The sequence below is a fragment of the Triticum aestivum genome, chromosome 3D, assembly GCF_018294505.1.
Source record: "Triticum aestivum cultivar Chinese Spring chromosome 3D, IWGSC CS RefSeq v2.1, whole genome shotgun sequence".
Lineage (NCBI taxonomy): Eukaryota > Viridiplantae > Streptophyta > Magnoliopsida > Poales > Poaceae > Triticum > Triticum aestivum.
Genome location: NC_057802.1, coordinates 191,696,124 through 191,707,532, shown reverse-complemented (window position 1 = coordinate 191,707,532; position 11,409 = coordinate 191,696,124). Strand labels below are relative to the sequence as shown.

Here is an 11,409-nt window from a genome sequence, read left to right as displayed (position 1 = left end):
TTACAGACGCAAAATTTCTTAGATTCATGTCTACGTTCATGCGGAGAGAGCAGAACGCATACCTGCATGTCAATCCAGGCGTTTTTGGATCAATTTTCTCAATGGAGCGTTCAGATGTTTGCGCCTTATCTGCACTCCCTGCCTCCGCCGCCACCGCCGCCGTAGCACAGATCTGCGCGTCCGCACTAGAGGAACTTGCCGGTGGCAAATCGCCGCCCGGCAGCGACACCACAGGATAATGCAAAGGCTGCAAGCGTACGTTGCTGTCGTTTACTTCCTCTATGAGAGTCCTGCTGCACGGGCGGTACAAAAAATTAGATCTTTAGGCCGTCCAAACCAAAAACGCGGCCGAGAAAGTACCAAGCTCAGATCTGCTTTAGATTCCCCGCTTTATCAAAATCAAATCGCAGAACACAAAGAGCACACATGGACAGATTTCGCACCTGTTGAACGGCTGCATCAAGAACTCCATCCACGCCGGAGGAGAGATTCACGAACCTAGAAGAGTCGCCGCTGTCGCCGCCTGGGCACCCCGATAGTACCCGACCGACAAGGGCGAGATGAATGAGCCAGCCATATCCACCAACCCAGCTCTTCATTTACTCCAGCCCATTGACGTCGTTAACGGACACTGATCCACGGATCAGGAATTTGCCGACGAGTCGAGCTACGGCTCCGACGCCAATCCGCCACGGCCTTGAATGGAAATCGCGTTCTGCCCCACCGTCCAGTCCTCAGCTGGACCCAGCCCTGGTCACGTGTGTCTATTAATCCGAATCGTGACAACGTATCGAGCGGGACAGATTCCGAGAGCCTGTGTGCTCGGGATCAATTACTCCGCGTCCTTTTGTGTATTCTTTATCTCAATCTATATTTATCTCCATCTCCTTCCCGTTGCTTTACAAGTCTCTCTGTTGGTCATTCAAACCTTAGGACCCCTCATAGACAGGACGTTTACTTGGCAGTTAACCTAGTGAAACATGTTGCATCTATGCATATTCCGTCTTCCTTTCTTTCTTTTTGGCTTCTAGTGCTGAAAGACAATGATCTCGAATCAAGGATGTCAAGCTCGTCATGATGCAATGGATTCCTGTTGAGTTGGGCCGAGAAGAGAAAGATAGAACAAAAAGATTCATTACAATTGTGTCCCAACTCTTCCCCTCTTACTTCGCCTTGGATATTGGGAATAGATCCCTGTTAAGTGGGGTCGATTGTACTCCCGCTGTTCCTAAATATATGACGTTTTGCCAGTTGAATTTAGGAATGGAGGGAGTAACAGCCAAGGGTAGTACCCTAATTACATGCTATATCTTCAACTTAGGTTAAATTAAACCCTCAATAGTATTAAACTCACTATCATGCAACTCTCAAGTAACATCTAAAAACTACTCCGTATGCAGCTTGGTAGGGCAGTGGCTGGTGATGTGCATCAGCATTTAGACGGATACCATTACATGGCAATAAATTTGGGATCAATCAGCTAGAGCTCGAAGCAAGCAAGACGTGCATATTCTATTTTATTACTCGTACCACATAATTTGACAGTACAGAATTCGGATTTTTTGTGATGGGGAACTAGCATCACAAACATTACAACACTCCCCAAATGTCTGAAATGTCTGAAGAAAAATTGGCGGTCACTTAATGATGATAACATGAAACAATTATCAAGTATCCTTTCAAATATCTGATGCCCTAAAGCTTTCATGCTTGAACAAAAAAAAAAGACTTACGTTGGAGCTTATAAAAAACACACCAGTCCCACAAGACATACACACAGCCAATGCTCATCTGTAACGGTCTTCTCTCCCTCCTCGCCTAGTTGACAATCAGAACTTTGAATTCTATGCAATTATGCTCGATTTTATGGTGTACACACAAGTGGAAGATCCATATGATGCCGTGCTGAGTCGGCCTCACTTGGTGTAGAGGACATCCTCCCAAGGATGACGGTAGAGTGGTTGCTTGAGCCTCTTCTGATCAAAGGTGTGGCTGTTGATCCAAGAAGCAGATGGAAATATTATTAAGAAGAATGTAACTAGAGTAACAATAATGTACAGTAGTTGGTTACATTTATCATTATAAAGACTTACCCAATTAGGCCAATTGAACGTGCAAGCACAAAGAGTCCATTAAGATACCCAATCTCTACAATCTCATCGATCTCTTGCTTGCTGAACATTCCACTCCCAGAAAGAAGATCCAAGAAAAGCGAGCCAATCGCACCGTCAACGTTCATAACCAAATTGTTGGCCTTTGACAGGGTGTAGGTCTCAACCTGAACAGCGTACTCCATGTACTTGACTGAAGGGAAGTGTGTGTGAGCATATTTCTGTAAAAGCTGCACTCTCTTGTCCCTGTTGTCTCTGCTTTTGATCCTAATAAAGGTATGCAAGTGAAATTTAGAAACAACAAACTTATGTCTTGAAATCCCTTTTCAGGTGAGATATAGAAATAACAAACTTATGTCTTGAAATCCCTTTTCAGGTGCAAGCTTATTATGATGCCAAGGGTGTATTATACCTGTGACCAATCCCAGGGACACGGATTCCCTTCTTTTTCATGCCCTCAACAAATTCATAAGGCGTAAGACCCTAGAATCAATTGATGTAGCTTATCAGATCAATTAAGAAACACATGAAAAACTGGAGTAGGAAAAAAATATAGGGACAAGAAATAAGATGGCTCACCCTATCATATGCATCTTTGAAGTACCGAGCAGCGTCATCAATTGCACCACCAAATCGGGGGCCAATTGTCAATAATCCTGTGTTATTTCAACAGTAAGTCTCAGTATGCTGTTGAGTACATAATGGTACAGGTTTGCATGTACCAAGTAAACAAGCTCACCAGATACCAAGCTGGAAACAAGGTCCTTGCCAGCCCTAGCAGTAACTATAGAATTGTGAGCACCGGATACACAAGGACCATGATCAGCGCAAAGCATGATGCATATCTGTCAGACATATCAAGAAACCTTATTAGGACCAAATGAACTTTAGATGTAGAAGGGGGGAAGGTACAAAATCATCATAGCATATTAGAGTTTTTGTAGGGAAGATAGATTATACATGTTACACCCATAAATTACCTCAATAAATTGAGTACAATAACGAGGAAGGCTGCGCTTGAACCACAAAAGAGAAATAACATCACCAACTCCATAACCCCTTTCAATAATTGTAGACATGGGCACACCAGCATAGCAAGGTTCCTCACCTGCATCATACACATCACATTTATTATTTTCAGAGAGGGATAGCAGGGCAAAGGACAATTATCAAGATAAAATGTTGCCATCAATCTAACCTCTATCATCAGAGATAGTGGAGATAATGTGTGTGGGAGCTCGGACCTTCCCACTTTTAATGGCAGTTTTAAGATCCTCAGGAATGGGGGGAGGTGTAACCTCAGGGACAGGAGGAATATTTCCTTCCTCAACCTGCAAAAAATATATGTAACCCCAAGCTTTGATCCCCAGTAACATATTCCCACAAAAATTATACTTGCAAAAGACATCAGCTGTGATGTACCAGCTTCTCAAATGTCTCCTTAATCACACTTTCAAGAGCTTCAAATGAAGTCGGGACAACTGCCCCAGCATCCCTTAGTGCCTGATTCTTAGCTTGTGCGGATTCCAACTCACCACCGCTCTTCGCACCCTGTTATACTAAAAAATTAATAAACCAGATCCATGCATACTAAGTGTATTGTTCAGCTAACTGGAACTCGAAGAAAAGAACACCAATTTGTTTACAACTTACAGCATGGCCAAACTGGACCTCAGATTTGAATAGGCGTGCACATGTCCCACTAACCCAAGCAACAACAGGTTTCTGAACCTTTCCTTGTTTCAAGGCTTCGACGAGTGAATACTCATCGCTTCCTCCAAGCTCCCCAAGAACAACCATCATTTTAACCTGAAGCCAACAAATGAAAAATGTTGATACACCATTGCTCAGAATCCAGACTTGGGTTACAAGTAATTCAGGGATGGCATTATCCTGAAAGCATACTTGTGCGCCAAACAACCTTTTTGTCCTAAAAATGTAATTTGGAGTGGATGGAAAGATAATAGAGATAGGCCAAAATTAGTGTAAAGGAGTTGCCTCCAAAAGTTTGAAGATAAAAAGGATGTAACAAAGGAACATGTTACAGTGACATCCTGTGGATGTCCAATCATATCAGAGAAGAAAAATATAATATTCACAGGACACTTATGCGACAAAGACGATGAATATTCATATAGTACAGGAAGAAGGTTAACAGTATCAACTTCTATATAGAGATGTTAAGTGTCAAACCTGGGGTATGTTGTTAAAACGCAGAATGTGATCTGAAAGAGTTGAGCCAGGGAAAACATCCCCACCAATTGCAATTCCTGAATATGTTAAGAAACTGTTAGCATGGAAGCATTATTCATGTGAATCAGTAAATGTGACATTGACATTTATTCACAAACAAGGTACCTTCATAAATACCATCAGTCACTCTTGCAATCGTGTTGTACAGCTCATTTGACATGCCACCCTATTGAAATAATGGAAGTTTAGTTTGTAAATAGTATTCACAATATACATTTGAGAATATATACTAATTAGTCATCAAATTAAAGAAGTGGAGTTCTGGAAAGAGAAACAAATGGAAAGTTAGGTGCTCTCCACATTTTTGCAAAAAAAGAAGATAAAGCCGAAGCACAATATGTAAACAAAAACTCGTCATTACAGACACACTGGACAGTTCTTTTTATTTTGCTACTTAATTGATGGACGTGAATCATGCAGAAATACATGCGATGAAGTAAGATTATTAACAACGAAATCAAAGCATACCGATTTAGACACAAAACCAACTGACCCAGGCCTGTACAGCTTGCATTGAATTATGTTATCAATGGTTCCAGCAGTATCACCAATCTTGAAAGCACCAGCTTGAACTCCTCCGACTGTTGCAGGTCCAATGATGACCTATAAATAACACTAAATCACTTAGCAAAAATAAACAATAAATATGCAGTTTAATCGTTTATGTGCCCTCGGCAAAAATAGCAATCATTTCAACTCATTACGATATATATATATATATATATATGGACTCAACTATTTATTTTTTCCGCACAGGGCACACAAAGTCGCATTTCCCCTATCGCTCTGTTGGATCATCTTATATTATAGGTGTGATATTCCAGTATATTTTTCTTGATTTTTGGCAACTTTTACACTGTCCAAACCTTGAACAAGTTATGTAGTAGTAACTATTGATAGAAAATGGTCCTCCTATATTATGGGATGAGTGATTCCATGTGACATAGAGTGTTCAAAATATCGGCCGACATACAAGTTAATCGGCAAGTTAATCCCTACTCGGAGGGTGGCCGATACGAAAACCCCCTTCTCGTTGAATTAACTGCGCGAGCCAAGTAATCAGTTTGACAAGCAGATTAATCGGCTGTCAGACCAAAAAATCTTGGTGAGTCGGTTAACTGGTTTGATTGAAGGAGCAGCTTGGGCCGGCGGCACGCACCTCCCCTCTTCCCTCTCCTTCATGCTTCTTCCTGCTCTCCCCTCCCGCTCGAGTAGCCACAGGCGCAGTCCACCAACCCTTTGGCCAGTGCATCCTACAGCGGCACAGCTCCCACGGAGTGGAGAGAAGCAGGGAGATGATAGGCGCTCGGTGTGAGACAGAGGATGAGAGGAAGAAGGAGCTGGGGATGTGCTCCAGGAAGGGGAAGAGAGGAAGATGGTGGCGGCTGGAGAAGAGGAAGGAGGAGAAAAAGGAGAGTGGCTACACGGGGAATCTTTAACACGCCCATCACTGGAACCATGGTGAACTGAATGGGCTTCAGCCTAGCAGCGGTGATGACAGCCCAAATGTGACTTATGCAGAAAGGTAAGACAAAAAAGGATAGTAGAGGGACAAGCAGAATATGGCTAACACAAATATTTAGCAATATGTTTGGTATGGCCCTAGTTAACCTACCGATAAACGGTTTACCGATAAATTCAGTTAAATGGCTGATTCGCCGATTAATCCCTATTCAGTACCCGAGCGAGATGGTACCAGTTACCAATATCCGGAACATTGGTGACATATAATCCTTACCTTGTTGTTAGCACGTGCATAGCTAATTAGCTGCTTTGCGTCTGATTCAGGAACACCCTCTGCTATAATGGCTACAACTCGGACAGTTGGCTGCTTCAAAGCTGACATGGAAGAAGCAGCCGCACTGCAGATTTAGAAAATACAGTGAAATTGTAGTCGCTCCAGATCATGCAGTATTTCCCAGACAGATTATCAATTCTATAACTAACCTCCGGAAAGATGCAAAGTTGATAAATACATCCGCAGTTGGGTGTGCATTGCAAGCAGCTTCAATTCTACAAAAGATACATGAATAGATAAATTGTTCACACATAAATGCTGCACTAGCAAAGTGCTAATGCAATATCCCTCCATCTGAAATAAGAACTGCACAATTGTTCAATCAAACAAGATAAATGAGGGAGAAGAGAGCTCACGTAGGATGAACCGGAATAGCAATTTCTTCTTGTCCAAAGAAAAGTTTCTGGAACCCATCAGAACCAGGATTGATTATTCCAGCAACAGAAGGTGTTTCTCTCCCTATCAAGCAGTGCAAATTCAGTTAAGAAAGAAACAAAACAGAAACACTAGAGTCCTTTTAAACTAATGATAGGGAGAATATACCACAGAGGAAGTCAAAATCAAGCATCCGTTGGATAGGGAGTTGCTTATAATTATAGAATAATGCTTGGGTGGTTTTCGAGAAAATTTGACCCGTCGCCATGATTTACTTCCCCTGCAAATTAACATGTATTAGCCTATGATATAACCACAGTAGTAGTTACTATTTAGAAAACCATAAATCATAAGCACCCTACTAGTCATCAAAGTACCAGAATAAAACGAAATCATGTTAGCACAATGACAGAAATGTTGATATGATATGTCAAGCATAAGCCCAACATCCAACATAGCAACTAGAAAGCATTTTCTATTGAAATAGTATTAAGCGAGTATTTTTGATGATTTCAAACAAGCTACTGACATAACTTATAGATGATGAAAAATGCATCTCTGTACCCCTGCGACATAGGGAAGAGTTTCTTTTTTTGCGAAATGATATAGGAAAGAGCTAACACAGGAAAAATTCCTGAGGATTGTAATCCTCCGAAATTCCTATGAAAATCCTTTGAATCAAAGGAGCCCAAAATGTATACAATATAAAGGAGCTGCCATCTGTGCAGAACACCAGATCTCAAATACGATGCACCCGCATATTCAGTTCTTGCTGCACACTACTTCTGGTGACTAAATCAGAACAATGCCCAAACAAAATATCACAATTTTTTCCTCCAAGTAAAATCCACGTAAATATACAGATGTATGCTGACTTCCCACTAAGCTCAGAGCTTTCTACTCATCATCACACGCAGACAAACTATAATGAATAGGAGTACAAAGGAACATTTTAACAGCTGACGCACTGAGCCAACCAAATAGACTCGGGAATATGTGACCAGGTACTTAGTCCAAGCGTCATTTTGTTTCTAAAACCTCCAGTACAAGCACTGTCACTAAAAAATCCTACTACTAAAATAGGAAATTTAAGAAGGTATAGAATCAAGTTGTCTGATCCTCAAAAGCAAGAAGATATAAAGTTGTTGAAATCTGAGTAGAACACCAGATCCCAAATATTATGCACCAGCACATATTACTTCAACTACATCCAATGTTTAAATAATTTTCGCCACCAAGATTCAAATCCACAGTAAAGAGTATACTAAGTTTGCGTTTGCCCCAAGAACAGAGTTTTCCCCAATGCATCCCAAATAAACAATTTATAGCGACTAAAAAAGGACCTTAACATTTGAGCTAACCAAATGGACTTTCCAGACCACACAAGTTTAGCCCTTGCCCATTGCCACCCAAAACCTATCGAATTTGGGACACTTCATAAGCCACGAGATCTCCTCAGATCCACACAAAAAGCGAGCGCCAGAGCCCAAATCCAACAAAACCCAGGGAAAGCTTTCACTACTCCCCACACGACAACGCGGCAATCCGTCAAATATGAAATAAAACTGCCGCCAAAGGGGCATTTTCCGGCCAAATTCTGATCAAAGGTAGCAAGCAGGGCAACCCATTCCCACCCAAAAACCCAAAACCCATAGAATCAGACAAGAGGGGCGGGATCTCCACGAAACACCGCGGGCGAGATCCCGCTAGCCGCGGCATCCACCGGGCGACTGGGGCAAAGAGAGCCACAGATCCGCGGCGTCGGGAGCACACCCACTCGACCCGACCCGACCCACCAACCGTTCGACCAAATGCCGCAGGTAACAGCAGAAGACTAGATGCAGTGCGTGGGAGTGGGTGCATGAAAGTGTGAGCACGGTTTGCAGCGGCGAACCTTCCGAGGCGAGGCAGGGCAAGGCGAAGCGGAGGCAGAATTGCTCTGAGACGGAGATTGATCTGGGTCTCGCTCGGGGAAGACGGAGCTGAGGGGCAAGACAAGTAGTAGAAGAATTTATAGTGGCGGGTAGGAGATGGAAGGTGAGAAGTAGGCGACGCACGCCCCCATCTCTCCGGTCTCCACCCACAGGCCACAAGAGCCGACGCCTTGACGACTGTTTAGACCTGGTCTATGAGCCGCCGGGGTTTTTTTTCTTAAAAAAAGGTAAAATTAGATAATACCTTGTGCGATCCCGTGAAAATTGGTTGCAACGTACTATTTCCTTTTTCTTTTTCAGAAGAAACTTCTGGTTTTTTTTAACACAGTACAGACGCAAAAGAGCTCATACAAACGCGCACAACACTCACTCCTATGAACGCATACCCTACCCCTATGAGCACCTCCGAGAGACTGAGCCGGCATATCATCTTGAAATTTTACGAAGTCACCGTAGGCGCCTCGTAGTCGACGGGAACGTCTCCTCCATTGAAAGCGTATTGATAACCCACGAGTATAGGGGATCAATTGTAGCCTCTTTCGATAAGTAAGAGTGTCGAACCCAACGAAAAGCTAAAGGTAGAACCAATATTCCCTCAAGTTCTATCGACCACCGATAAAACTCTACGCATGCTTAACGTTCGCTTTACCTAGAACAAGTATGAAACTAGAAGTACTTTGTAAGTGTTGTGGGATAGGTTTGCAAGAATATAAAGAGCACGTAAATAAAAACTAGGGGCTGTTTAGATAAAGACACAATAGAGTTAGTATAGCGAGTGTGGAAAAGTGGTGGTAGGAGTTACGAAATTATCCCTAAGCAATTGACTACTTTACTAGACCGATAGCAAGTTTTATGTGGGAGAGGCCACTGCTAGCATGTCATCCCTAACTTGGAATTCTATGCACTTATGATTGGAACTATTAGCAAGCATCCGTAACTACTAACGTTCATTAAGGTAAAACCTAACCATAGCATTAAGATATATTGGTCCCCTTCAATCCCGTATGCATCAATTTCTATGCTAGGTTGAAGCTTCGGTTACTCTTGCCCTCCAATACATAGTCCTATCAACATACAACTAACCCTATGGTGTGATCCACGCACGCGCTCATATAATGGGCACCAAAGGACAGCAACATAACCACAAGCAAATTAAACCAATCATAGCAATTCACCAATTACCGATAGGACAACGAAAATCTACTCAGACATCATAGGATGGCAACACATCATTGGATAATAATATGAAGCATAAAGCACCATGTTCAAGTAGAGGGTACAGTGGGTTGCGGGAGAGTGGACCGCTGTAGATAGATGGGGGAAGATGATGATGATGTTGGTGAAGATGACAGAGGTGTTGGTGTAGATTGCGGTGACGATGATGGCCCCGGCGGCGTTCCGGCGCCACCGGAAGAGAGGGGGAGAGAGCCCCCCTTCTTCTTCTTCTTCTTCTTCCTTGACCTTCTCCCTAGATGGGAGAAGGGTTTCCCCTCTGGTCCTTGGCTTTCATGGCATGGGAGGGGCGAGAGCCCCTCCGAGATTGGATCTGTCTCTCAGTCTCTCTCTGTATCTTTCTGTTTCTCCGCTCCGGATTCTGGCCTTTCACCGTTTCTTATATTCCTGGAGATCCGTAACTCCGATTGAGTTGAAATTTGGACACGATTTTTATCCGGGTATTGGCTTTCTTACGGCGAAAGAAGGGCACCAACCGCCTTACAGGGTGGCCACGAGGGTCAGGGGCGCGCCCACCCCCTGCCCCCCCCCCCGCCTCGTGGCCCCCTCGGGCATCGTCTCGCGTTGATTCTTCTTCCCAAAAATCACATATATTCCAAAAAAAATCTCCATCAGTTTTTATCTCGTTTGGACTCCGTTTGATATGGATTTTCTGCGAAACGAAAAACATGCAACAAACAAGAATTGGCACTGGGCACTGGATCAATATGTTAGTCCCAAAAATAGTATAAAAAGTTGCCAAAAGTATATGAAAGTTGTATAATATTGGCATGGAACAATAAAAAATTATAGATAAGACGGAGACGTATCAGCATCCCCAAGCTTAATTCCTGCTCGTCCTCGAGTAGGTAAATGATAAAAAAGATAATTTTTGATGTGGAATGCTACCTAGCATAATCTTGATCATGTAATCTAATCATGGCATGAATATTAAGACACGAGTGATTCAGAGCAATAGTCTATCATTTGACATTAAGACAATAATACTTCAAGCATACTAATAAAGCAATCATGTCTTTTCAATCCCTACAACATCATATGGTCTGGCTATGCTCCATCTTCACCACACAAAATATTCAAATCATGCACAACCCCGATGACAAGCCAAGCAATTGTTTCATACTTTCGACGTTCTCAAACCTTTTCAACTTTCACGCAATACATGAGCGTGAGCCATGGACATAGCACTATAGGTGGAATAGAATATGATGGTGGAGGTTGTATGGAGAAGACAAAAAGGAGAAAGTCTCACATCGACGCGGCTAATCAACGGGCTATGGAGATGCCCATCAATTGATGTCAATGCGAGGAGTAGGGATTGCCATGCAACGGATGCACTAGAGCTATAAGTGTATAAAAGCTCAAACTGAAACTAAGTGGGTGTGCATCCAACTTGCTTGCTCATGAAGACCTAGGGCATTTGAGGAAGCCCGTCGTCGGAATATACAAGCCAAGTTCTATAATGAAAATTCCCACTAGTATATGAAAGTGATAACTCAAGAGACTCTCTATATGAAGAACATGGTGCTACTCTGAAGCACAAGTGTGGTAAAAGGATAGTAACATTGCCCCTTCTCTCTTTTTCTCGCTTTTTTTGGTGGGCTTCTTCGGCCCCCCTTTTTTTATTTGGGCTTCTTTCGCCTCTTTTTTTTATAACCTCACATGGGACAATGTTCTAATAATGATGATCATCACACTTTTATTT

The 11,409-nt window shown here is 42.7% G+C and overlaps 1 protein-coding gene across 1 annotated transcript; it reads right to left on the bottom strand.

Annotated features, from left to right (window-relative positions):
- Positions 1–1,481: 1,481 nt before the first annotated feature.
- Positions 1,482–8,638, bottom strand: LOC123078214 (ATP-citrate synthase beta chain protein 1). Its single transcript, XM_044500632.1, has 17 exons — positions 8,432–8,638; positions 6,706–6,817; positions 6,519–6,621; positions 6,312–6,377; positions 6,103–6,226; positions 4,833–4,967; positions 4,470–4,530; positions 4,305–4,381; positions 3,765–3,920; positions 3,534–3,662; positions 3,310–3,442; positions 3,092–3,219; positions 2,851–2,956; positions 2,691–2,767; positions 2,524–2,594; positions 2,094–2,378; positions 1,482–1,992 (listed from the first exon to the last, which is right to left on the bottom strand). Exons 2-17 carry the CDS (start codon positions 6,803–6,805, stop codon positions 1,917–1,919), a joined length of 1,827 nt encoding a protein of 608 aa, XP_044356567.1. The 5' UTR covers positions 6,806–6,817; positions 8,432–8,638; the 3' UTR covers positions 1,482–1,916.
- Between the last annotated feature and the right edge of the window lie 2,771 nt (positions 8,639–11,409).

Excerpts from the sequence above, each read along its gene's own strand:
- LOC123078214 (XM_044500632.1), bottom strand. The coding sequence starts at position 6,805 with ATGGCGACGGGTCAAATTTTCTCGAAAACCACCCAAGCATTATTCTAT. Across the intron at positions 6,622-6,705 it reads TGATTTTGACTTCCTCTGTG|GGAGAGAAACACCTTCTGTT; the intron begins GTATATTCTCCC and ends ACTGCTTGATAG. Across the intron at positions 3,220-3,309 it reads CACTATCTCTGATGATAGAG|GTGAGGAACCTTGCTATGCT; the intron begins GTTAGATTGATG and ends TGTATGATGCAG.